General features: G+C 41.5%; 1 protein-coding gene across 2 annotated transcripts; it reads right to left on the bottom strand.

Moving 5' to 3' along the window:
* Positions 1-329: 329 nt before the first annotated feature.
* On the bottom strand, positions 330-27,899 carry CPT2 (carnitine palmitoyltransferase 2). 2 transcript variants are annotated; one of them, XM_067726178.1, is made up of 5 exons: positions 27,610-27,899; positions 15,441-15,521; positions 13,569-13,675; positions 1,993-3,297; positions 330-964 (listed from the first exon to the last, which is right to left on the bottom strand). In XM_067726178.1, the coding sequence occupies exons 1-5, from the start codon at positions 27,759-27,761 to the stop codon at positions 633-635; spliced, it is 1,977 nt and encodes a 658-aa protein (XP_067582279.1). In that variant the 5' UTR covers positions 27,762-27,899; the 3' UTR covers positions 330-632. The 2 variants fall into 2 exon arrangements, with proteins under 2 accessions (XP_067582279.1, XP_067582280.1); XM_067726179.1 differs by lacking the exons at positions 15,441-15,521; positions 27,610-27,899 and adding an exon at positions 13,430-13,481 and having other exon boundaries at positions 13,569-13,676.

Below are 27,899 nucleotides of genomic sequence, written 5' to 3'. Positions count from 1 at the left end.
TCATTTGGCTGGAAGAACAGTGATATAGAACTCCCTAAATCCATGGATATAACCCTTTATTGCAGCAGGACTATCAGAATCGAGCAGTAGTGGTTTACTCCTTAGAAAAATGAAGAGGTTTTTTAAACAAAGGATATCCCAGGAGAGAGAAGCAAGTTTACAGGAAAGATAAAAGAGCATTTCCTACCATCACCCGAAGAGCCAGGAGCCAATATGAACTTACTATCACCTGAACTTACTACTGGAAAGTTCTTTGTGGGGATTAGGCAACAAGGTTAAACAATTAAAAACAAAAACAAAAAAACCCAAAACCTAAGAGGAACCACCTCTAAGCATGAATTGCATTTTATTTCTGCTTCCACAATAAATACACCTGAGTTATTTTCTAAGTCTTACCTCCTGATCAAATGTCCTTAAAATTGAAATCTCACATTATCTTTAGTTGTGATCTAGTTCCACTTGGAAATTACATGTTTAGCTTTAAAACCACGGTTTTAAAGCTCAAACCTTATAGCACTGGTGCTCAGGCACCTCACAATTAGTTTCATTAGTCACAGAACAGTGCCTACTGGTTACAGAGGCCCCAGTTTTCATGTTGATGAAGGAATAGAGGCTTTTCATCCACCCAGAAGTTAAGATTTGATGGCTTTGCCTTCTAAGGCATCAAACATGTCTTCTAAGGCCTTCTCCACACACTGGAGAAACTCATGGGCATTGCGGCCTTGGTAGGCAGAGACGTTGCAGCCTATCCAGTTGTCATGAACAGCATACGCAATGCCAAAACCATCAGGGACCACGGGGGCAAAGCCGCCGATGTTCACTGCTGGGCTGCTCAACGTGCTCGTGGACAGGATGTTGTGGTTTATCTGCCTATACGCAGGGTCCAGGTATAGCCCGGGCAGGTCAATCCCTTTGGCTGCTCCCAGGTACCGCAGAGCAAACAAGTGTCGATCAAAGCCCTGGCCTGTCAGAGACAAAATGGAAAACCAGAGTCTAAGAATCTCAGAACTGAAAGGGACCTCACTTGGTAAAACCTCCGACCCATGGTAGGAGCACCTTCACAGCATCCTTGATAGTGGAAGAAGGGTTTGTTTATCTCTGCATGCACACCTCCGGCTTGCTAACCTCTGGCTCAGTTCATTCTAGAATATTCCTTTTTAAAAAGCTGTGAACAGCTGAGCTAAAAATCAGCCTAAAATGAACATGATTTTTAAAATTTTGAAATTGAATCAGTTTAGTCAAACAGTCAAGAAAAGTACGTGGAGAACACACTATGGACTCAAAAACTAAGGTAAAAGCCGAAGTCCAAATCAAGTGTAAAAGACAAGACTGAGTCAGTGGAACAAAATGGAAGGGGTATTTGACCAGGGTTCTAATCTCCGCTTTCCTGATAATTTGCTGCGTGACCCTGAGCCAGTGGTCTCAGTTTCATACTTATAAAATTAGAGAAGGATGAGACTAGAATGTCTTGGAGGTCCCTTTCAGTTCCAGGACTTTGGCTACATGAAGGAACTGGACTGTGGGATCCTCCAGGTCCTTTCTGGGTCTCGAATTTTACTATGAAGAGGCAAAGAAAGATGACACTTAGGTTGGGAAGAGCTTCTGAGTTGGCCTATTTACAGGCAACCAATACACTTCAACTGAAGTGAAGTAAGAGAGGCCGTGGGCTTAGAAATCCTACGTTGTCAAAAGTGAGTCTGATGACCAATAAATAATAGGAAGAGAGTATGTAACATGGCTGAAAGTGACCTTAAATGAGGACGAAGTTGGATGCATTTCCCCATCCTTGCTTAAGAGGAGAGAATATTCTGAACCCTAATGGCTAGTCTGGCTGTTTGGACTGCTAAGGTAGAAAAAAATAATAATCAGTTGGCAGGTGGATTAAACCTAGTGAAGAGGCGGAAATCAGATGTGGGGTAGGATAGTGCTGAGGCTTACCCCAGTGCTGAGGGCAACAAGACCTAAGGGCATGCTCCCCAAACCCTGTCTCACCCATCGCTGCTTCTTTGGTCAGCTGGTTGTGGTACGTGGAGCACTTGGCTATCATCTGCTGAAGCTCTCCAGCACTGTGCTTGGAGGGCTCCCTGACAAAGGCCTCAGAGCACCTCTTTGTGAAGATGGAGGCCGGGCGGATGGTCTCGGTGCGGCCATGCTTGAATGCTGCAGTGCTACAGGACTCATAGGTGGCCACTGTCTGCCCGTACTGTTGCAGGAGGGCCATCTGGAAGGCCAGCTGAGCCACCGAGTCAGGGCTCAGCTTCTGCTTCTTCAGGAATTCTTTGCCTCCTCTCTGAAACTGGATGTAGTCAATGGTGAGGGTTTTCATGGTGGCATCAAATTTTTCCTTAGCAGCGCTAATGCCAGTCTTTAAAGCATCATTCAGCTTGAAGTTGAGTTTTTGTACGGCGACAGAAGAGTCAGTGTTAGCTGGCTGGCTCCGTGGAGTGATAGCAGGGGCCTGAGTGCTGTCTTTAAACACTTCATTAAAAAACCTGAGCACTGCAACACCATCGCCCCAAGCATGCTCAAAGTGGATAGCAGCAGTGCCATCCTTGGCTATAATGAGGTTAAAGGATTTATCAAACCAGCGGTTTGTGCCGTCACCGTGCAGCATGTTGTGGGACAAGTGGACAAGGTCCTTAATGGAGAAGTCATCTAGGCAGAGACAGAATACAGCAGAGTCCACTTTCCTCAGGGTCTCCTCGTTGCCACCACTCACCAGCTTCTGTCTGAGCTCTGCCCAGATGTCCCGGTTCTCACTGGTCAGATATGACAGTGGAAACTCGGGGGCCAGGCTACTGTCTGAGAGAATGTACTTCAGATGAGCCTGGATTTCTGAGGCGCTCACAATGTTCCCATTTTGATCCAGGACATCAAAGACATAGAAGTGTCCTTTTCTTAGGACCAGGAGGTGTCTGGCCTTGTCATCAGTGAAGAGTTCATCTCGACTGGGTTTGGGTAAACGAGTGGAATTGAAAAGCCGAAAATACTGGGACATATCCAGGGGATATGCATTGACCAAGTAGGCGCCATACCAGGACAGAGAGGAAGGCACAAAGCGTATGAGTCTCTTGAAGGTATCAGTGTCACTTTTGGCAGGATTCAAGTGGAACACTTCTGGTTCCAAAAGGTCAGCCCGAAGTGTCTTCAGAAACCGGACGGCAGAGACAGTCATGTTGGTTGCCCGGGTGAGCTGGTCGTTGTACTCAGACTTTGGGTCAGGGTTGAATGACATAAATGGATTAAAGTTCAGGACAACTGGGTCTCGAGCAGTTAAGTACATATCAAACCAGGGACCTAAAAAATAAAAATTAAAAAAGAACAATAAAGAGTTAATGCAGTTCCTAAAGAAAAAAAAATCAAGCATATTCAGAAGAAGTGACATTAACCTCCAGAGGATGGAATTTTCTGATTATTTTTTTCCTCTGCAATAATTCATAAATGGTAAATGGGATCATATAATATGTGGTCTTTTGCATCTGACTTCTATCACTTACAATAATGTTTTGACAGTTCATCCATGCTATAGCATATATCAGTCTTCATTTCCTTTTATTGCTAAATAATGTTCCAATAATGTACCACATTTTGTTTATCCATTCATTTGTAGATGGACATTTGGGTTGTTTCCACTTACTGGTTATTTTGAATAATGCTGGTATGTACAAATTTTCATGTGGACATATGTTCTCAGTTCTCTTGGGGGATATAGCTAGGAGTGGAATTGCTAGGTCATATGGCAAGTCTATGTTTAACCCCCCTTTTTTTGACTGAAACTGTTTGATTTTTTATTAATTTTTTCTTTTTTTATTGAAGTACAGTTGATTTACAATGTTGTGTTAGTTTCAGGTGTACAGCAAAGTGATTCAGTTATACATATACATATACCTAGCCTTTTTCAGATTCTTTTCTATTAGAGATTATTACAAGATACTGAATATAGTTCCCTGTGCTATACAGTAAGTCCTTGTTGTTTATCTATTTTAGATATATTAGTGTGTCTCTGTTAATTCCAAACTCCTAATTTATCCCTCCCCCACGCCAACCTTTCCCCCTTTGGCAACCATAAGTTTGTTTTCTATGTCTGTGAGTCTGTTTCAAACATGTTTTGGAAATAAGTTCATCTGTATCATATTTTAGATTCCACACATAAGTGATATATGATGGCTGTCTTTGTCTCACTTACTTCAGTTTATATGATAATCTCCAGGTCCATCCATGTTGCTGCAAATGGCATTATTTCATTTTTTAATGGCTGAGTAATATTCCATCGTATATATATACCACATCTTCTTTATCCATTCATCTGTCTATGGACAGTTAGGTTGCTTGCATGTCTTGGCTACTGTAAATAGTGCAGCTATGAACATTGGGGAGCATGTCTCTTTTCGAATTAGAGTTTTCTCCGGATATATGCCAGGAGTGGGATTGCTGGATCATACGGTAACTCTATTTTTAGTTTTTTAAGGAACCTCCATACTGTTCTCCATATTGCACCTATTTACATTCCCACCAACAGTCCCTTTTCTCCACACTATCTCCAGCATTTATTTGTAGACTTTCTGATGATGACTATTTTGACTGGTGTGAGGTAATACCTCATTGTAGTTTTGATTTGTATTTTTCTAATAATTAGCAATGTTGAGCATCTTTTCATGTGTCTGTTGGCCACCTGTATATCTTCTTTGGAGAAATGTCTATTTAGGTCTTCTGCCCCCCTTTTTTTTTTAAGATATACAATTTATTTATTTATTTATAAATTTATTTTTGGCTGCGTTGGGTCTTCGTTGCTGCGTGCGGGCTTCCTCTAGTTGCATCGAGCAGGGCTACTCTTCATTGCGGTGCACGGGCTTCTCATTGTGGTGGCTTCTCTTGTTGCAGAGCATGGGCTCTAGGCACGTGGGCTTCAGTAGTTGTGGCACATGGGCCCAGCCGCTCCACAGCATGTAGGATCTTCCCAGACCAGGGATCGAACCCGTGTCCCCTGCATTGGCAGGCAGACTCTTAACCACTGTGCCACCAGGGAAGTCCCATTCTGACCATTTTTTGATTGGGTTGTTTGTTTTTTGATACTGAACTGTATGAGCTCTTTGTAAATTTTGGAGATTAATCCCTTGTTGGTCACATCATTTGCAAAAATTTTCTCCCATTCCGCAGGTTATCTTCTCATTTTGTTTATGGTTGCCTTTGCTGTGCAAAAGCTTTTAAGTTTAATTAGGTCCCAATCATTTATTTTTGCTTTTATTTCCATCACTCTAGGAGACAGATCTAAAAAAATATTGCTGTGGTTTATGTCAAAGAATGTTCTTCCTATGCTTTCCTCTAGGAATTTTATAGTATCTGGTCTTACATTTAGGTCTTTAATCCATTTTGAGCTTATTTTTGTATATGGTGTTAGAATGTTCTAATTTCGTTCTTTTACATGTAGCTGTCCAGTTTTCCCAGCACCACTTATTGAAGAGGCTGTCCTTTCTCCATTGTATATTCTTGCCTACTCTGTTGTAGATTAATTGACTGTAGGTGTGTAGATTTATTTCTGGGCTCTCTATTCTGTTCCACTGATCCATATGTCTGTTTTTGTGCCAATACCATACTGTTTACATTACTGTACCTTTGTAGTATTGCCTGAAGTCTGGGAAGATTATGCCTCTAGCTGTGTTCTTTTTCCTCAGGATTACTTTGGCAATTCTGGGTCTTTTGTGGTTCCATGTAAATTTTAGGATTATTCGTTCTAGTTCTGTGAAAAATGTCACGGGTAATCTGATACAGATCATGTTAAATCTGTAGATTGCTTTGGGTAGTATGGCCATTTTAACTATATTAATTCTTCTAATCCAAGAGCATGGTATTTCTTTTCATTTCTTTGAATCACCTTCAATTTCCTTTATCAATGTTTTTATAGTTCTCAGCATATAAGTCTTTCATCTCTTCGGTCAGGTTTATTCCTAGGTATTTCACTTTTTTTGGACACAATTTTAAAAGGGATTCTTTTTTTACTTTGTCTTCCTGATATTTCATTGTTAGTGTAAAGAAATGCAACTGATTTCTCTATGTTAATCTTGTATCCTTCTACCTTACTGAATTCGTTTATCAGTTCTAATAGTTTCTGTGTTTGGGATTTCTGTGTTTAGGGTTCTCTATATAGAGTATCCTGTCATCTACATATAATGACAATTTTACCTCTTCCCTTCCAATTTAGATACCTTTTATTTCTTTTTCTTATCTGATTGCTGTGGCTAGGACTTCCAATACTATGTTGAATAGAAGTGGTAAGAGTGGGCATCCTTGTCTTGTTCCAGAATTTAGTGGGAAGGCTTTTAGCGTTTCACTGTTGAGTAGTATATTGGCTGTGGGTTTGTCATAAATAGCTTTTATAATATTGCGATATGTTCCCTCTATACCCACTTTGGTAAGAGTTTTTATCATGAATGAATGTTGAATTTTATCAAATGTTTTTTTCTGCATCTACTGAGATGATCATATGGTCTTTGTCTTTTCTCTTGTTGATGTGGTGTATCACATGATTGATTTGCATATCTGAACCACCCTTGTGACCCTGGGATGCATCCAACTTGATCATGGTGTATGATCTTTTTTATGCGCTGTTGGCTTTGGTTTGCTAATATTTTGTTGAGGATTTTTATATCCATATTCATCAAAGATATTGGCCTTTAATTTTCTTTTTTGATAGTGTCTTTGTCTGGTTTTAGTATCAGGATGATGGTGGCTTCATAGGATGACTTTGGGAGTGTTCCCTCCTCTTCAACATTCCATGTGCACTTGAAAAGAATGTATTCTGGTTTTTTTGGATGTAATGTCCTGAAGATATCAATTAAATCTGTTCTGTTGTGTCATTTAGAGTCTCTGTTGCATTACTGATCTTCTGTCTGGAAGATCTGTCCATTGACGTCAGTGGGGTGTTAAAGTCTCCTACTATTATTGTATTCCCATCAATTCTCCCTTTATGTCTGTTAGTATTTGTTTTATGTATTTAGGTGCTCCTATATTGAAAGCATATAGGATAATGAATGTAATATCCTCTTCTTGTATTGATCCTTTTATCATTATACAGTGTCCTTCTTTATCTTTCTTTATGACATTGTTTTAAAGTCTATTTTGTCTGATTTAAGTATTGCTATCCCTGCTTTCTTGTCATTTCCACTTGCATGAAATATTTTTTCCATCCCCTCACTTGCAATCCATATGTGTTCTTTGCCCTTAAGTGGGTCTACTGTAGGCAGCATATTGTAGGTTCTTGTCTTATTATCCAGTCTGCCACTCTACGTCTTTTGATCAGAGCCTTTTGTCCATTGACATTTAAAGTAATTATTGATAAGTATGTATTTATTGTCATTTTAAACCTCGTTTTTCAGTTGATTTTGTATATCTTCTTTGTTTCTTCTTTTTGTTTTTCCTTTTGTGGTTTGATGGTTTTCTTTTGTATTATGCTTGAGTACCTTTTTTCTTTTTGTTTTTTTTGTGAATCTTTTAAATATGATTTTGATTTGTGGTTACTCTGATTTTCAAGTATGTTAACCCATCACTAAATCTACTTGCTTTAGACTGGTAGTCATATAAGCTCAAACACATTCTAAAAGATCTATATTTTCTTACTCCCCTCCCCCACATTTTGTGATTTGGTGTCTCATTTTACATCTTCATGTTTATTCTTTTGCTGAACACCGTAGTTGTAATCGCTTTCATACAATTAAAAAAAAATTTTAAACCTATGTACTGACTTATTTCAGTGAGCTTTAATCCTTTTATATACTTATCTCTTCTACTGTTGTTTTCTCTTTCCTATAGATTCTTGCTTCTTTTCCATTTAAAGAAGACCTTTCAATATTTAGTTTAAGATAGGTTTAGTATTCCTGTATTCCTTTAGTTTTTGCTTGTCTGAGAAATTCTTTCTCTCTCCTTCTATTCTAAATGATAATCTTGCTGAGTAGAGTATCCTAGGTTGCAGGTTTTTCCCTTTCAGGACTTTGAATATATCTTGCCACTCCCTTCCGGCCTGCAAAATTTCTGTAGAGAAATCAGCTGATAGCCTTATGAGGGTTCCCTTGTAACTGCCTATTTGTTTTTCTCTTGCTACTTTTAGAATTCTCTCTTTATCTTTAACTTTTGGCATTTTAATTATGATATGTCTTAGAGTAGGTCTGTTTGGGTTCATTTTGTTTGGGACCTCTGTGCTTCCTGTGCCTGGAAATCTGTTTCCTTCTTTAGGTCTGGGAAGTTTTCAGCCATAATTTTTTCAAGTACATTTTCGATCCCCTTTTCTCTTTCTTCTGCTTCTAGGATTCCTATTATGTGTAGATTGGCATGCTTTACGTTATCCCATAGATCTCGTATGTTGCTTTCACTTTTTTTTATTTGTCTTTGTCTGCTGTTCTTTGGGTGATTTCCACTATTCTATCTTCCAGATCACTTATTCATTCTTCTGCATTATTTAGTTTGCTATTTATTGCCTTTAGCTTTGTTTTCATCTTGGCAATTGAGTGGTGTAATTTTGATTGGCTCCTCTTTGTAGTTTCTAGTTCCTTGTTACAATGATCTGAATTTCTAACAATAGCTTTTCTTAATTCCTTCAGCATTTTTATTACTTCCTTTTTGAACTTGTGGTCTGGTAGACTGGAGTGGTCATCTGTTTCATTGTTCTTTCAGGGGATTTCTCTTATTCTTTTAATTGGGAGTGATTCCTCTGCTTTTTCATTTTTCTTATATTTCTCCGACTGTGAATTTAGGAGAAAGAGTTATCTACTGTGGTCTTGAAGGGCTGTATTTATGTGGGAGTGTCCCTGTGTAGCCTGCTTGAATCCAAAATTTCTCGTGTGAGGGCTGTTTTTGGTATGGATGCTTGCCATCTCTTTCCTCAGGGTGGCCCTTGTACCCTTGATAGGGGGTGTGTTTGGTGTTGTGGTGACCAGAGCCCGCACTGGATGTTGGGTGGGGCCTCCTCTTTGCTTTGTGGATGTCACAGCCCGGCAGAGGGGAAGGGTCTGCTCCCCAGTTGTTGTAGTAGAAGTCCCCAGATCTGGTTCTAAGCTGTGGTGTGAAGTAGGCGGGACTGGAGCACTCCTTCTGGGAAAGGAGCTGCTGCATGTTTCTCCCCAGGAACTGTCTGCCAGGACGTGCGATTCTGTGATGCTGCCTGCCACCTGGTGTGAGCACCCACAAAGACCACTATTGCCTGGCACTGCCCTTGGGGGACACCTTTGCTTGGGGGCTCTGGTAACCTGAGGTCCCTTAAGCGTGCAGGTGCACTCACAAAGTGGTTGCTCCATAAACCCACTGGAGTTGTGTTCCCTGAGCCCGCCTACAATCGACCCAGATGGCCTTCAGGCATGCGTGGTTCTGGTCCCAAATCCACCATAGTGAGAACTCACTGGGGCCACCTCCCTGCACCCACAGTGGGACTGCTGGTAATCAGCTCAGACAGCCCCCAGGCAGGCACGTGCAGTCCTGAACCCAAATTCTGCCAGAGCGGCAACCTGCCAAAGCTGCAACCCAGCACCTGCAGTGGGATCGCCAGCGATAAGCTCAGATTTCAGGCCCGCCTTCATGTGTGCCACCCACAAAGTTCACAGCATCTGTGGTGATTGGAGTCACACCCTGCTGTGAGCATGCTGACAGTGAGGCTGCTATGGCAGGCCCACCCCCCCTCCCCCCGTGTGTTGACAATGGGGCTCCTATGGCAGACCCATGCTCCATCCTGTGTGCACGCCCAGTTGCAGCCTGGGTCACACTCCAGGCCCTTTGGGATGTCTCCCCACAGCCAAACCGTGTCCTCTCCCTGGTCTGTCCTCTGAAACCTGAGTTTCAGCACCCAGTCACTGCACACACCAGCAGGCTCGCGTCTTGGGCTCAGAAATGTGGCAACATGGCCAGAACCATCTATGTTGGTGTATCTCTACCCTGCAGGGCGGCAAGCCAGCTCCCACACTCTCCTCTCCAGCCTCTGAAGCTCCCTATCTGTCCTGGTGGACCTCCCAGCCAGTGAAGGACGTTCTCAGGGTGAGGGAAGCTGTCCTCTTTCACCGCTCCCTCCCAGGAGCACAGGTCCTGTCCCACATCCTCTTCTCCCTTTTCCATTCGTCCTACCCAGTTACACGAGATCTTTCTTGCAGCTTTGGTTGTATGAGATCTTCTGCAAGCTTTCAGTAGATGTCCCGTGAGAACGGTCCCACATGTAGATGTGTTTCTGATGTATTTGTGGGAGGAGGTGAGCTCCATGTCCTTCTACTCCACCATCTTGGACTGAACTCTATGTTTAACCTTTTGAGGAACTGCCAGGGTGCCTTACAAGGTGGCTGAACCAGGGCTTCCCTGGTGGCGCAGTGGTTAAGAATCCACCTGCCAATGCAGGGGACATGGGTTCGAGCCCTGGGCTGGGAAGATCCCACATGCCGTGGAGCAACTAAGCCTGTGCGCCACAACTACTGAGCCTGTGCTCTAGAGCCCGCAAGCCACAACTACTGAAGCCCACGTGCCTAGAGCCCGTGCTCCGCAACAAGAGAAGCCACCGCAATGAGAAGCACGTGCACAACGAAGAGCAGCCCCCGCTCGCTGCAACTAGAAAAAGCCCACGCGCAGCAACAAAAAACCAACGCAGCCAAAAATAAATAAATAAAATAATTTTAAAAAAAAACAAAGTGGCTGAACCATTACCACCAGCAGTATACAAGGGTTCCAATTTCTCCACATCCTCAGCAGCATTTGTTATTGTTACTATAAGTCTTATTTGATTGGAGCCATTCTGGTGGGTAACCATCATTGTGGTTTTGATTTACATTTCCCTAATGTTTATTAATTACTTTTTCTTCCTCATTCCGTTTCCTTTTTTGACACTTACAGAAATAAAAAACAATAATACCTCACTGGCATTCATGCTGAAATAGAATAGTTGTTAATTCCCACCCCATCCGCTTAGGTTTCTCATGCTTCATCTCCTTTCAGGGACAACATTCACACCTGACTGTCTCCCTAATATGGCAGAAAGTCTTCACCATCATTCTGTGTACTATGTACATTACTGCACTCCCTCTTTTAGGAAATGCTTGAAAAGCAATTAGAAATAACTATCAGTGCGAGTGAATCACTCCAACCAGCCCTCTGTATTCCTGTGGATGTTTTGCTTGTAAAAATTCCAGAGGCAGTATCTTATCAGAAAATGTGTTTTCAAGGGAAGTTCCTGGTGGGATTAGGAAATTCCTAATCAAATATAGCCTATCTTTGATTCAAAGAAATAGTTTTTACATATAAAGTATTGGGAAAGGATTAATGGACATGAATTTATCTATTATTCATTTGTTGGTCCCTTCATTCCTTGCGAATCAGTGCTGTGCCAGGCCCTGGCCCAGGGGATATAGAGAGGAATAGGGCATGGACTTTAATTCAGAAGAACTCTGATGAAGGAGACAAATAGAATTAAAACATAATGCAATGCATTAAAATGGGGGCAAGACGTATTTGACAAAAGAAGACATGAATTTATGCCTCTGATCTGTTCAGTAAAAGAATTTAAAGAGACAGAAACCAATAAGGCAAAGAGAATGAGAGACGAGAAAAGAACAAATATTAGAAATTGGAAATCTCTCTAGCCAATTCAACCTAACCTGGCAGCAGAGAAAGCCAAGAAACAGTATGATTTACACAGCAGAACCCCCAGAGGGCTCAGGAAGTAGCAGCCTAGATATATCTGGTTGAAGGGCTGTTCAATTAAACCCCCACCCCACACCCCAGATTCCCTCCCCACTCCAAATAGGAGACTTAAGTTTTATTCACTGGAGAAAGTAAAATTGGGGGACATAAGTTACATATGAGAGCTCAAGCCTTTTTCCCTTATCCCACTCCTACGACAGCAGCAAACAGGAAAATACCTTTTGGCAGTTTACCGGAAAAGCCTTCCCTGGGAGTCTAACCCAAAGACACCAACATTAGGGGCACCCCGAGGAAATGGTTTAGCTGATCACATTACCGTGAAGCTGTGACTGACAAGCACGCCCTCATCTACAGAGCTTGCCACAACTTTTAAATATCTCATTCAGATCTAAGACAACAGAGAAGGATTATGAAACATCTGAAGAAAGAAAAGAGGGTAAAACAAACCAGCAAAAAGCAAATTCGAGACAGACTAGGAAGGAAGATGAGAATTAAAAAAAAAAAAAAATCCCAGGTAAATTATTAAGCACATAGAAAGCAAAAGAAAGTAGAATTATTAACTTCAGAGAAAACAAAGTTCATATGGGAAAGGAAAAACAATTCCAATGTGCTACACAATTCAGCTGACAATAGTGTTTACATGATTATAATAGTGTAAACACTAGGTATTGAGCAAACGAAAATTACAAATAACTATACTGTGACAATGAGGGGATAGAAATGTGGTGAGGATATAAGAGACTGCTAAATCCTAATCTTTTACAGTGAGACATCAATAGATAATGCCTAAAACTACAAAAGATGCATTAATATGAGTCAGTAATTTAGAGAATGGGGGAAAATGAGAAGTGAGAAATTAGGGCAAGGTCAGGAAATTTCTGTTTCTCCTAACAAGCCTGAGAAAACTCTCTGATTCTTTAAACTATATGCATGTATAACCTTATTAAAAATATAAACTGAGTTAAAAGAAGTGCTGTGGGAACAGAGGTGAAAGCAACCAACTCTGAATGGGAAGAAGGGCTGAAAGGTTTCATAGAAAAATCATCCTACTCGATCTTTTTTTTTTTCTTTTTCTTAATTGAGATGTAATTGACATATAACATTATATTAGTTTCAAGTGTACAACATAATGATTTGATATTTGTATATACTGCAAAATGCTCAGCACAATAAGTCTAGCTGACATCCATCACCATACATACGTAGAAAATTTTCTTTCTTATGAGAAGCTTTAAAATCTATACTCACAGCAACTTTCAAATATACAATACAGTATTATTAACTATAGTCACCAGGTTATACATTACATCCCCAGGACTGACTTATTTTATAACTGGAAGTTTGTACCTTTTGATCCCCATCTCCCATTTTGCCTAGCCCCTGTCCTGAACTTCTCATAACCACCCTAACTGGGTCTTAAAGGAAGAATTTGCCAGGTAAAAAATGGTGGGGCGAACAACATGGATAAAGGCACAGAAGAATGAAAGACTAACGGGTTGAGGGAAGGAGTTGTTCAGTTTTGCTGAAGCATGGGTGTGTCAGGGAGGATGGTAAGAGATGAGGCTGGATCGGGCAGTTGGGCCAGACCGTGAAGGACCTAGAATGATACACACAGGACATAGGACTAAATCCTGCATCCTTTACAGACAGAACCAATGATTAGGTTCTGTCTTGATCCCACCTACAGAGCAGGCAAGCTACTGCTCTTGAGCATGGACTCCAGGCAGCACCTCAGTGGAGGATGAACTCACTCAACCTTAATGTTTACCTCAGGAAGAGAGGATGAGATAACACTTCAGTGCTGGTCTCACCAAAAATATCTGTGAGATTAAAACAGGAGAGAAGATGACTTGCTTTCAATTACAGAGGGCTCTGGAAATATCAAGCCCACAGCCTTGCCTACCCACCTGAAATGTAGCTCGTATGTTTATTCTGCTTGTCCTGAGCGACCAGCTGCTTGTGCAGTTCTTTTCCAATCCCATTTTCAAAACTCTTACACAATTGTTCCGTTTTCCTGAAATGTTCAAAAAAAGATAGAGTCAAACCATGGCAGGGAATAGATGATTTTTATTTATTTATTATTATTATTTTTTAACATCTTTATTGGAGTATAATTACTTTACAATGGTGTGTTAGTTTCTGCTTTTATAACAAAGTGAATCAGCTATACATATACATATATCCCCATATCTCCTCCCTCTTGCGTCTCCCTCCCACCCTCCCTATCCTACCCCTCTAGGTGGTTACAGAGCACTGAGCTGATCTCCCTGTGCTATGCGGCTGGGGAATAGACGATTTTTAGATTCATGGCCAAGAACTCATCACAGAACTTTGGGTCCCCAATAGCATATCCCTAGAACCAGGGACTGAGATCAGAAAGTACCTCTGGTCAGAAGAACAGGAATCAATCTAAACAGATAAATCTAGGATATCTTAAAATGATTGATTAGGAAGATGAATCCACATCTCATAAAATAATGTGTAATCTAGGAGGCATGGAGAAAATGATATAAGCTTTGGAGCCAAGAAGAGCTAAGTTTGAATTCTAGCTCTGTTACTTTCAAACTGTATAACCGTGGACAAGTTACTTGATCTCTCTCAGTCTCAGTTTCTCTATATGTAAAATAGAGATAATATACCACCTTACATGATTTTTAAAATATTTATAAGAGCTAAGGATTTAGGATAGTTTGAAACATAATACTTAGTAGCAGGTAGCTATTACATCATTACCATGTCAATAGAAGCTTCAAGTGACTAATGTGGAATATTTAAAAGCAGAGGACTACATTATGAATGGTTCATCTTTTTTTTCCCAGCACTGTCCATTGAAGGACTCCGTGATTCTAATGAGAAGGCCAGTTATTTGCACGACAAATTCCCATTGTGGAAAAAGAGTACTATACCAGGATACAAGAGCTTGATGGAATCCGCTTTTTAACAATATCCAATATTATTTTCCAATTCCATACTGAATTAGTTTCCTAGGACTGCCATAACAAAGTACCACAGACTGGATGGCTTACGACAACAGAAACTTATTCTCTCACAGTTCTGGAGGCTAGAAGTACAGAATCAAGGTGCTGACAAGACCATATTCTCTCTGAAGACTCCAGTGGAGAATCTGTTCCAGGACTTTCTCTTAGCTTCTGGTGTTACCAGGTATCCTTGGCATTCCTTGCCTTGTTAATCCACTGTAATCTGCCTCTGTCCTCACATGGCTGTCTCTGTGTCTCTCCTCTTCTTATAAATATACCAATCATATTGGATTAAGGACTCAGCTCTCTCCAGTATGACCTCATCTTAATTAATTACATCTGCAACTACCCTATTTCCAAATAAGGTCACATAACGAGGTTCTCAAAAGGGAATGAATTTGGAGGGCACACTATCCAACCCAGGACATATGCTCACCAAGCAAACTTCTGGTCTGCCACATGCTCTCCTTAATGAACCTCCCTACCAAGAGCACACGCCCCCTGTAAATGACTGGTACCAGCTAGCCAACCAGGTAACACCCACCAAGATAGCACAAATTTGGCATTCTGGCTTATAAACCATTGCCTGTTGAGTCTAGTTAAAGAGACTCTCACCTCAGGGCCTGGTCAGCCCTTCATGAGTGAAAAATCTATTTCCTGAACTTGCAAACGTAAAGACCAGGTCCTAGGTGCCTGGTGACCCAATCAAATCACAGACACTCCCTGAAACTTGGTTCCCCGGCACTTGCCAGCCTCCCCTGAGCCACCCATCCATGGCCATTCAGGGTTCTCAGCTTTTACCTGAACTGGCCATCATCCAAGAGAGGCTTCTGCGCACTGAGGTATCTCCTAACGGTGTCTTCAAGTTTGGGAATAGGCAGTCTGGGAAGAAAGTAAGGTCAAGTGTAAGGGTGACAATCTGTGGAAGAGGTTAACTAGCTTCCCAACCCAAACTAACCAGTAATTACTGGATAATTAACTTCTTTCCAAAAAAAACAAACAACAAAAGGAAGCCACTTACAAATGAGAATAGATGAATTTAAGTATAATTGGTAGCTCTTTTTTTAAAGTAAAATAATAACTTTTTAATGTATTAATGATGAATTTCATAAGCTGAATTAGTAAACACACTAACAGATTCAAAATGGGGAAGCAGAAGCTGCCCCAAAATTCCTGTTTCCTGTCACTGTTATAATACCTGTGTTAACCCTGTACTGGCACTGATTTTATTTCTACCCTTAGTTTGAACGACTGTCTTTTTCTCTCCCAAGATGAAAAAAAACTTCTATTTTTAAATTTTCTAGTGTATTTTATGACAGAGAATCATACAAAAGGGAAACACAGGTCTGTCCAATGGGCCAGCCAACCATGGGATCGACCATCAAGCCATGCCCAGCTCACCAGGAGTCCTGTGAGGAAGAACCAAATCTTCCTCTGTGCTTACTTACTCATCATTCTCTACCGGTGGATTCCCAATGACAGCTATGGCAATGAAGTTACAGGTCCACAGTGAAATGAAAACACCAGGGGTATGTTGTGAGGCATACTTTTTTTTTTCATGTTAATAATTTTACTGAAAGATATATCCCCTAGTACCAAAACTTAATCCAAGTTTGTTAGGTTACCTCTGCCAACTCAAAATGAACACTGATACATTCAAAATATCTAAATATAGCAGCCATTTAGGAAAACTGAAAGTTATCCATAAAACACAGTTTAAGACCTTACTAATAAGATACACTGTAGTTCTTCAGTTTATTTTTCAATGCATGTTTATCCAAAATACAATGTCAAAAAACAAATCTGAATTTACAGCCATCATGGACTTAGGCTGCACTGAGTAACCATTCACAACACTGTAACACTGTAGGTCCCCTTACATGGACTTATGCAGAAAATCCCTAACACTAGCTCAGCTATCTCATAAGTACAAAGTTACCTACTTACCTTTCTCAAGACTTTGTTTTGATACAGTAGGGACATTAAGGAAAATTTACCTTCTTTTTAAACAATTCTAAATTAGAGGCAATGGCAGTTTTATAAAAGCAGTCCTTATTCAAAAGATTCTGGAGTGTTAACTCTAGCTTGAGCTTACTTTAGTGGGGTAAAGTAAGTTTTCAGAGTGATGATTTATTTTGGAGTTATTAGCACAACAAACTGAATTTTCTCAATGGAACTAAATTAAGGCAGTATAGATTCTACAAAAAAATTATTATCATGGATACAAAGTCACCTGTTTTCTATAAAAATTATCAAAGATCACTTAATGAATATGCTAAACTTACCAAGTCTATATTTTTGCCTTCTATAAAATACCCTCGTTGTAAATGTCAAATAACAACATAGTCCATATCACTGGATTATCTGATACTTGCAGAAGATGGCCATAGTTGTGAAGTTACTGGTTCACAAGGAAATAAAACAAACATGGACAGTACAGTGAGCTTTTCACAAAGCTAAATTTGCTTACATGAAAAGTCTGTTCTTAATTCTGAGATTGTCCCACCCCCCCCTTTTAGGGTGAGAGTCATTAAAGGTCTTTTTTTTTTTAAGAAATAATGTTGATAACAGTATTTTCCCCTATAATTTTACTGATCTGTGAAGTCTAAAAGTATAAGAACTACTGATGGTGAAAAGACAAGGACATTTAGAATCAGACCTAGGCTTAAGTCCCAGCTCTGTCACTTAATCTCTCTGATATGGTTATAGGTAAATACCACTTGCCTTCAGATTTCTCCTCAAAGAAAGCCACTCCCCAACTTCTAGGAAGGACCGATACCCTCCTAACCTCCACAACCTGCCATCAACATCAAACACGTTTCTTTCCTCTCAAATTTAATTGTACCACCTTCTCCCCATCCTCATCTGTTATCCACTCCAAGGAATGCTGGGTTAGTAAACCAGCTCTCTGGTGGGTAGGGGGTGAAGCCCTGATTTGTAGCATTTACCAATTTCTGTAAATCTCCCACCATGGCCAAGTTCAAGCTACCAACATGATGTCACCGAATGTGGAGCTGGGAAGAAATGCAGAGTTGGCTCACATGATTATGGTGATGTATAGAGAGGGGAGCTCACCACTCATTAGGATTCTTCCTCTGAATCCCCTTTTCTCACCTCCACTGGCACGTGGGCTGGCACAGAACAGGTACTCAATGTGTGTTAAGTGAATTAGTTGATTACCTTCCTTTACCCCTCTATGTACCCCAGGACCCTATATTCTTCTCTATCATTTTTAGAGGCATTTATGTATTTATGTCTCTCTTCCCCATCAGACTGCAGACCATGAGATCCTTTAAGGATGCAGAAGATGGAGAGATTCTCTTCTCCCATCCTGTTGGTTTTGACATCTTCTTCTGATTCTGTTTTCCTCCATTATGTCCTCTTGCCCTAAAAGTGCCAGTTTTCTCAAGACTGGCTCCTCTGCCCTCTTCTGACTGGATACTCCATCGGTGATTCCCCCCTGCTCTGACAGAATCAACTCTGACACTTACACAGGCTCTTCCAAGCAGGCAACGAGGAAGAAAACTGAAGGTATGCAAGGGGGCATAATCCTGTCAACTGTGGATTCATTCTTTGTTTAGGGACAGTGTGCTATGCTGGAAAAGCCTAAGCTTTGAAGCCAAACAAACCCGAGTTCCAATTTTAAACAAGTCACTTTTCAGAAAGTAGACTGGTGGTTACCAAGGGTGTTGGGGGAATGGGGAATGACTGCAATGACGGGGAGAGGCGATGAATTAGATAGTGGTGACAGCTGCACAACGCTGTGATTATATAACCCTCCCCCATGGAACTGTACACTTTAAAAGTAGGAATTTTACCAGTGCACAGGCACTAGACCCAGGACCCCCAGGGCCCTGCAGCCAGAGATCACAGGACACAGATGCACCCACCAGTGAGCAGGCACCAGCCCTCAAATCCCTGACCTGCCCACCAGTAAGCCTGCTCTAGCCTCAGGACCAGCCTACCCACTAGCTGGTGGACACCAGCCCCAGGGCAACAACAGCCCCTCAGCTGGAGGACCCAGCTCAGACTCCAGCAGGCCAGCAGCACCTGCCCTGGGGCTGGTTGGGCCCTGGCCTCACCCACCAGCAGGCCAACACAAACTTCGGGACACCCTTGACCCCGCAGCCAGCTGTGTCAGGAGCCAGCCCCATCCACCAGCAGTCCAGCACCAGATCTGGAACCTCTGGGCCCCCTGGGCCCTGCAGCCAGACCCCAGGAACTGACTCTGCCCACCAGTGAGCCAGTACTAGCCCTGGGACCCCCGGAGCTCTGCAGCCAACCACCTTGTGACCCGGCCCAGCCAACTGGCAGCCAGCAGCCTCTGCACACGGCAGGGCCTGGCAACCAACCAGACCAGGGGACAACCAAGCCTATCAGACTGCCCATGGTAGTCAGCCTACCACAGGAGAAGGACCCACGCAGTCCACATTAGGGGCACCTCTAGAGCACGTAGCTCTGGTGACAAAAGAGGAGTGCAATACTGGGACACATAGGACATCTCTTACAAAAGGCCACTTCTCCAAGATTGGGAAACATGACCAACCTACCAGATACACAGAGATAAAAACAGCAAGTTAGGCAAAATGAAGTGACAAAGGAACATGTTCCAAATGAAGGAACAAACTAAAACCCCAGAAGAAGAATTAAGTGAAGTGGAGACAGGCAGTCTACCTGATAAAGAGTTCAGGGTAATGACTGTAAAGACGATCATAGAACTCAGGAGAAGAATGGATGCACAGAGCAAGAAGTTAGACGTTTATAACAAAGACTTAGAAAATATAAAGAACAATCAAACAGAGATGAAGAATACACTAACTGAAATGAAAAATACACTAGAAGGAATCAACGGGAGACTAAATGATACAGAGGAACAGATCACATGAGCTAGAAGACAGGGTAGTGGAAATCACTCATGCTGAACAAAAAAAAGAAAACAGAATGAAAAGCAATGAGGATGGTTTAAGGGACCTCTGGGACAATATCAACTGTACTAATATTCACATTATAGGGATCCCAGAAGGAGAAGAGACAGAGAAAGGGGCAGAGAACATATTTGAAAACGTAATAGCTGAAAATGTCCCTAACATGTGAAAGAAAACAGACATCCAAATCCAGGAAGCACAAAGAGTCCCATACAGGATGAACCCAAAGAGGAACACATCAAGGCACATAGTAATTAAATGGTAAAAATTAAGTGTAAAGAGAAAATATTAAAAGCAGCAAGGGAAAAGCAACAAGTTACTTACAAGGGAACTCCCATGAGATTATCAGTTGACTTTTCAGCAGACTCTGCAGGCCAGAAAGGAGTGGCATGATATATTTAAAGTGATAAAAAAGAAAAACCTACAACCAAGAATACTCTACCCAGCAAGGCTCTCATTCAGATTTGATGGAGAGATCAAAAGTTTTTCAAACAAGCAAAACCTAAAAGAGTTCAGCACCACCAAACCAGCTTTGCAAAAAATGTTAAAGGGACTTCTCTAAGCAAAAAAGAAAAGGTCATAACTAGAAACATGAAGATTAGAAAAGGAAAAAGCTCACCAGTAAAGGCAAATATACAAAAAAGTTAGATCATCAACCACATACAAAGCTAGTAGGAAGGTTAAAAGAAAAAACTGGTAAAATCATCTATAGCCACAATAAGCAGTTAAGGGATTCACAAAACAAGTAGATCTAAAATATGATGTCAAAAACCGTCATCATGATATGGAAGGACAGTACAAATGCAGGGCTGTTAAAATGCATTTGAAATTAAGAAACCAGCAACTAAAAACAATCATGTATATACACAGATGGCTATATTTAAATCTCATGGTAACCACAAACCAAAAATCTATAATTGATAACACGCAGAAAAAAGAGAAAGGAACCCAAAGGTAAGACTAAAGATTGTCACCAAATCACAAGAGAAGAGAAAAAGGACTAATAAAGGAACAAAAAAGAACTACAAAAACAGTCTCAAAACAATGAACAAAATGGCAATAAGAATATACATATCGGGACTTCCCTGGTGGCTCAGTGGTTAAGAATCCGCCTGCCAATGCAGGGGACACGGGTTTGAGCCCTGGTCCAGGAAGATCCCACATGCCATGGAGCAACTAAGCCCGTGCGCCACAACTACTGAAGCTGCGCTCTACAGCCCGCGAGCCACAACTACTGAGCCTGCATGCCACAACTACTGAAGCCCGTGAGCCTAGAGGCCGTGCTCCACAACAAGAGAAGCCACCGCAATGAGAAGCCCGCGAACCGCAACGAAGAGTAGCCCTCACTTGACACAACTAGAGAAAGCCTGTGCACAGCAACGAAGGCCCAACAGAGCCAAAAATAAATAAATCAATAAACTTATGTTTAAAAAAAGAATATACATATCAATAATTACTTTCAGTGTAAATGGACTAAATGCTCCATTCAAAGACACAGAGTAGCTGAATGGATACAAAAACAAGACCCATATATAAGCTGCCTACAAGAGATTCATTTCAGATCTAAAGACACACACTGATTTGAGGGGATGGAAAAAGATATCCTATACTAATGGAAATCAAAAGAAAGCCGGGATAGCAATACTTATATTAGACAAAACAGACTTTAAGACAAAGATGGTTACAAGAGACAAAGAAGGACACTACATAATGATCAAAGGATCAATCCAAGAAGAAGGTATAATAATTTTAAATATATATGCACCCGGGCTTCCCTGGTGGCGCAGTGGTTGAGAGTCCGCCTGCCGATGCAGGGGACACGGGTTCGCGCCCCGGTCCGGGAAGATCCCGCATGCCGCGGAGCGGCTGGGCCCGTGAGCCATGGCAGCTGAGCCTGCGCGTCCGGAGCCTGTGCTCCGCAATGGGAGAGGCCACAACAGTGAGAGGCCCGCGTAACGCAAAAAAAAAAAAAAATATATATATATATATATATATATGCACCCAACATAGGAGCACCTAAATACATAAAGCAAACATTAACAGACATAAATGGAGAAATTGACAGTAACACAGTAATAGTAGGGGAGTTTAACACCCCACTTACATCAATGTACAGATCATCAAGACAAAAAATCAATAAGGAAACACTGGCCTTAAATTACACGTTAGACCAGAGAACCTAATAGATACATAAAAAACATTCTATCCCAAACAGTAGAATACACTGTTCCAAGTGCACATAGAACATTCTTCAGGACAGGTCACAAAACAAGCTAGGCCATAAAATAAGCCGCAGAAAATTTAAGAAAACTGAAATCATATCAAGCATCTTTTCCAGCCACAATGCTGTGAGACTAGAAATCAACTACAAGAAATAAACTGCAAAAAACACAAACATGTGGAGGCTAAACAACACACTACTAAACAACGAATGGATCACTGAAGAAATCAAAAAGGAAACAAAAAATACCTGGAGACAAATGGAAAAAAACCCACAATGACTCAAACTTCATGGGATGCAGCAAAAGCAGTTCTAAGAGGGAAGTTTATAATGCTATAAGCTTACCTAAGGAAACAAGAAAAATCTCAAATAACCAATGTAAACTTACACCTAAAGGAACTAGTGAAAGAACAAAACACTAAGTTAGTAAAGGGAAAGAAATCATAAGGAACAGAGCAGAAGTAAATGAAATAAGACTAAAAAAAAATAGAAAAGATCAATGAAAATAAGAGCTGGTTCTTTGAAAAGATAAACAAAATTGATAAACTTTAAGCCAGACTCATCAAATAAAAAAGAGAGAGGGCCCAAACTAATAAAATCAGAAATGAAAAAGGAAAAGTTACAACTGATGCCACAGAAATACAAAGGACCAAAGGAGATTACTATGAACAACTATATTCCAATAAAATGGACAACCCAGAAGGAATGGACAAATTCCTAGGAATGTACAATCTCCCAAGACTGAACCAGGAAGAAATAGAAAATATGAATAGACCAATTAACAGTAATGAAATTTAATCAGTAATTTAAAAACTCCCAACAAACAAAAGTCCTGGACCAGGTGGCTTCACAGGTGAATTCTACCAAACACGTGGAGAACAGTTAACACCCATCCATCTCAAACTATTCCAAAAAAAACTGCAGAGGATGTAATGCTTCCAAACTTATTATAAGAGGCCAGCATCATCGTGATACAAAAAACAAAGATACCACACCAAAAAGAAAATTACAGGCCAATATCACCAATGAACATAGATGCAAAGATCCTCAGTAAAATATTAGCAAACCAAATCCAACAATACAATAAAAAGATCATGCAGCCTGATCAAGTGGCATTTATCACAGGGACGCAAGGATGGTTCAATATCCACAAATCAATGTAATACATCACAACAGCCAATTGAAGAATAAAAGCCTTACGATCATCTCAATAAATGCAGAAAAAGCTTTTGACAAAATTCAACATCTATTTATGACAATACTCTCCACAAAGTAAGTACAGAGGGAACACACATCAGCATAATAAAGGTCACATATGATAACTCCAGAGCTAACACATACTCAATGATGAAAAGCTGATAGCATTTCCTCTAAGATTAGGAACCAGACAAGGAATTCCACTCTTGCTCCTTTAATCAACATGCTATTGGAAGCCCTAGCCACAACAATCAGACAAGAAAAAGAAATAAAAGGAATCCAAATTGAAAAGGAAGGAGCAAAACTGTCAGAGTTTGCAGATGACATGATACTATGTCATAGAAAATCCTAAAGACACTATTAAAAAACTACCAGAGCTCATCAATGAATTCAGTAAAGTTGCAGGACACAAAATTGATATACAGAAATCTGTTGCACTCTACATGCTAACAATGAACTATCAGGAGGAGAAACTAAGGAAACAAGCCCATTCACAATCGCATCAAAATGAATACCTAGGAATAAATCTAACTAAAGAGGTAAAAGACCTATAAGACACTGAAGAAAGAAATCGAAGATGACACAAACAGATGGAAAGATATACCTTGTTAATGGACTGGAAGAATTAATATCATTAAAATGACCATACTACCCAAAGCAATCTACAGATTCAATGCAATCCCTATCAAAATACCAATGTCATTTTTAACAGAACTAGAACAAATAATTTTAAAATTTGTATGGAAACACAAAAGACACCCAAATAGCCAAAACAATCTTGAGAAAGAAGAAGAGAGCTGGAGATATCACATTCTCTGACTTCAGACCATACTACAAAGCTAGCATAATCAAAACACTACGGTACTGGCACAAAAACAGACACATAGATCAATGGAACATAAGAGAGAGCCCAGAAATAAAACCACACACTTATGGTCAATTAATCTATGGCAAAGGAGGCAAGAATATACAATAGAGAAAAAACAGTCTCTTCCTTAAGTGGTGCTGAGAAAATGGAATAGCTATGTGTAAAAGAGTGAAATTAGAATATTTTATCAAACCATACACAAAAATAAACTCAAAATGGATTAAAGGGCTTCCCTGGTGGCGCAGTGGTTGAGAGTCTGCCTGCCGAAGCAGGGGACACGGGCTCGTGCCCCAGTCCGGGAAGATCCCACATGCCACAGAGCGGCTGGGACCATAAGCCATGGCCATTGAGCCTGCGCGTCTGGAGCCTGTGCTCTGCAACGGGAGAGGCCACACAGTGAGAGGCCCACATACCGCAAATAAATAAATAAATAAAATTTTTAAAAAATGGATTAAAGAGCTAAATGTAAGACTGGAAACCACAAAACTCCTAAAAGAAAACATTGGCAGAACACTCTTTGACATGAATCACAGTAATATTTTTTTTGATCTGTTTCCTAAAGGCAAAGGAAACAAAAGCAAAAACAAAACAAAACAAAAACAAATGGGACCTAATCAAATTTAAAAGATTTTGCACAGCAAAGGAAACCATCCAAAATAAAAAAAAAAAGACAACCTACTGAATAGGAGAAAATATTTGCAAATGATATGACTAATAAGAGGCTAATGTCCAAAATATATCAACAGCTCATACAATTCAACATCAAATAAACAACCTGACTTAAAAAATGGGCAGAGGGACTTCCCTGGAAATTCAGTAGTTAAGACTCTGTGCTTCAGGACTTCCCTGGTGGTGCAGTGGTTAAGAATCCACCTGCCAATTCAGGGGACACGGGTTCGAGCCCTGGTCCGGGAAGATCTCACAAGCTGCAGAGCAACTAAGCCCATGCAACACAACTACTGAGCCTGAGCTCTAGAGCCCGCGAGCCACAACTACTGAGCCCACGTGCCACAACTACTGAAGCTCGTATGCCTAGAACCTGTGCTCTGCAACAAGAGAAGCCACTGCAATGAGAAGCCCGTGCACCGCAACAAAGAGTAGCACCCACTCGCCACAACTAGAGAAAGCCCGCGTACAGCAACGAAGACCCAACACAGCCAAAAATAAATTAATTAATTAATTTTAAAAAAATCAAATCTGACTCCTCTCTCATGACTGTAACCACCATGAGATGCTGCTTGCTACTTATCCATTATATCATAACTGTTTACCTGTTAAATCTCCCCCACTATAAAGTAAGCTCCTCAACATGACTGACTGGTCTCCAAATCCCTATTAATAAATGGTTATCAAATTAATAATGTGAATGTGTAGGTCAGGTTGTTCCACCCTTTCTCTGCTTCGGACTTGCATTTTTATATTCTGAAATTAACTGCTCAGTGTGTATAAATAGAACCCTAAAAAAAAACCTAACTGAACTGTACACCTAAAAATAGTTAAAATGGTAAATTTTATGTTTTGTATATTTGACTACACTGAAAAAGAGCAAAGAAAAAAACATAACACCTAAAAACCAAGCAAATGATAGTGCAAAGGTTCCTAGAGGAAAGCAAGTCCAAAGCCACTTGATTAAAAGGCAGTGATATAATAGGAAAAGAAAGAGGTAAGGAGGGAGATCCAATTGGACCACTTAATACTAAGGGACTAGTCCTTCCCATGCCAACTAATAAGGACAGTTCCTTATTTTGGCATCTTATCTCACTCTAGCCTCACAATAGCCCTATGAATTGTGCTTTCTGTTCCTACCTTACAGGTAAGAACTAGGGCTCAAAGAGTTTGACTGAATTGCCTGAAGCTATACAGAAAGAGTATCAGATCCAGAATCTGAAACTTAAGCTCTACCAGACTTCAAAGCCAGGGCTTTTCACCAAGTGTGACATCAAAACGAGTGTGAAAGACAATTCATTTTACCTCTCCAGAATCTCAGATAAAAGGAATCTTATCTTATCTAACTTCCAACTTACAGGTGAGGTGGTGGAGGCCTGGAGAGGGAGTCATCATTTAAAGTTATACACGGGTGATGAGCGCTACTGTTTGTAGCTCCAAGATATCTGTGCTGTGGATTAGAGGAAATGATCTTGATATTCTTTGATATTCTTAATATTCTTCCCAGCTTTCCAATTCTAAAATGGAGAAAACCCCTCTGACCTTACACCTGGGTGGGGCCCGGGACTGTCTGAAAGTTAAAGGCCATCTGTTGCTGGGCTTGGCAAGTGAAGACAGGCTCTGTCATTCCTCACCTTTCCCCCACATACTGGCTCAGCTCATAGTCAAGAGGTCATGGCTTATCTCACAGGCACAGAGACTTTTTCTTTCTCTTCCCCATCCTCCTGCCAAATTTAAACAGTGGGATTGGGGCTAGATAATCTCATTTTAACTTGTTTTAGATGTTTGCACACTGTAATTTGACAAGAATCCCTCAGCTGATACTCCTGAGAGGATGGGGGTGGGCAGTGAGGACAATGGGTTAAGGGGTTCCCAGCTGTAGAGAAAAACAGCAACCTAGTAGTTGGGGTTGATGCCTGTGACAATCTTTGTTCTGTTCATGGGGTAGGGTCTCCAGCCCCTGGACTGGGAGGGAGATCCCTAATGGCAGCTTGGGGAGAAAGGAAGTAAAAAGGCTCTGTGAAACAAATTTGGAACTTGGCACTAGGAACTAACTGGTGAGTAGGTAGAGAAGTTAAAGTTTGGTTTTAGGGGGTGAAGAATTTAGGGACATTTCTAATATTGGAGGAGACCTGGCAGCTTAGAGTAAGGCTGGGAGTTCCAAGACTGGGCAAACTGGAAGCTGAATTAAAGAAAATACTGGATGAGGGAAGGAGAAGGAAGATGTATGGGAGCTGTGTTTCACAGGGGAAGTAGATTCTGGGAGAAGTGTTTTAGAAGGGGGCGGGGGCGTAGCTATGGTGAGGAGGCACAGAATTTGGGTGGGCTCTGTATCTAATGTGAATAAGAAGATTTGGGGAGGGGTACTGAGGGTGCCGCCTAGAATTCTGTGAGGGTGGGCTGAAGTTGCAGGGAGTAATGTGGGTTAGGGAGGAGGGTGGGAGGAGTGTTGAGGAAGGTTTGGTAGGGGTGAAAGGTTTCCAGGTGAAGATTGGACTTAGAATGCTGAGGACTTGGAGGGTAAGATGAATACTTGAATCTGCTTGGGGGAGGATAGCGTGCTAAAATACAGGAGGACTGGAGGCATGGGGAGTGGGGCTGAGGGTTATGAGTAACAGGCGTGAAAAAGGTGGCGTGCTGGGAGAAATTGAGGGAGAGTACCTATTCTGTATCAGGAATTGACCGATCCATATTCTGTGCAGGAATGCGGGGAGACAACCTAGTTGGAGGGCTAAGGGTCGTGTTGGCGATATGCAGGTTGGACGTTTTTCAGGGAGAAATGTGAGGGACAATTAGATATTTGATTGGAAGTCGGTTTTTTGTAGGAGTTCGAGAAGAGTTCAGGAGAGAAAATCTGAGAGAACAATGGCTGAGGGGAGCGGGGGATTCTGGAAGAGAATTCGGGCATTCTGAAGTTCCAGTACCATGAGATCCTGAAAGTCACAGGATTTTCAGATTGGAGGATGCGGCAGCGTCCCAGGTAAAACTTTAGAGGCGGAAGAGGGTTCAGCAGAATAGGCGTGAGTGATTGGAGAGAGGCTGGGGCCGAACCCCAGCTCGCGTGGACGGCGGGGACCGGGAGGCCGGGCTCACCTGGGCAGACTGTCCTGGTAGTGCATAGTGGGCACGATGCTCAGCTGCAGGTACTGGCCCGGGTCGAAGCCTGTGCTTAGGAGCCGACTGAGGGCTCCCGGGCCAAAAGCAAGGCCCCGGGGCCAGGCGCGCAACAGCAGGCCGGCCACCATCGTCCCGGAAGGCGGCAGCAGCGAGAACGCGGCGAATGCGGAGCTCTGGTTACAGTGACTAGGCCGCCGCCCTCAGTGCCCCAGGACGCTGCGTCAGGGATTCGCATTCAGTTTGTGCCGGTACGCGGAACAACTTCC

This window comes from Pseudorca crassidens, chromosome 2 (genome assembly GCF_039906515.1).
Source record: "Pseudorca crassidens isolate mPseCra1 chromosome 2, mPseCra1.hap1, whole genome shotgun sequence".
Taxonomy (NCBI): domain Eukaryota; kingdom Metazoa; phylum Chordata; class Mammalia; order Artiodactyla; family Delphinidae; genus Pseudorca; species Pseudorca crassidens.
The sequence above is the reverse complement of the archived record's forward strand: the minus strand, read 5'-3'. Positions and strand labels throughout refer to the sequence as shown.

Coding starts and splice junctions, on each gene's coding strand:
- CPT2 (XM_067726178.1), bottom strand. CDS start 27,761: ATGGTGGCCGGCCTGCTGTTGCGCGCCTGGCCCCGGGGCCTTGCTTTT. Junction 3,298..13,568: donor ACATACGAGCTACATTTCAG/GTGGGTAGGCAA, acceptor TTTATTTTTTAG/GTCCCTGGTTTGATATGTAC. Junction 965..1,992: donor GACCAAAGAAGCAGCGATGG/GTGAGACAGGGT, acceptor TGTCTCTGACAG/GCCAGGGCTTTGATCGACAC.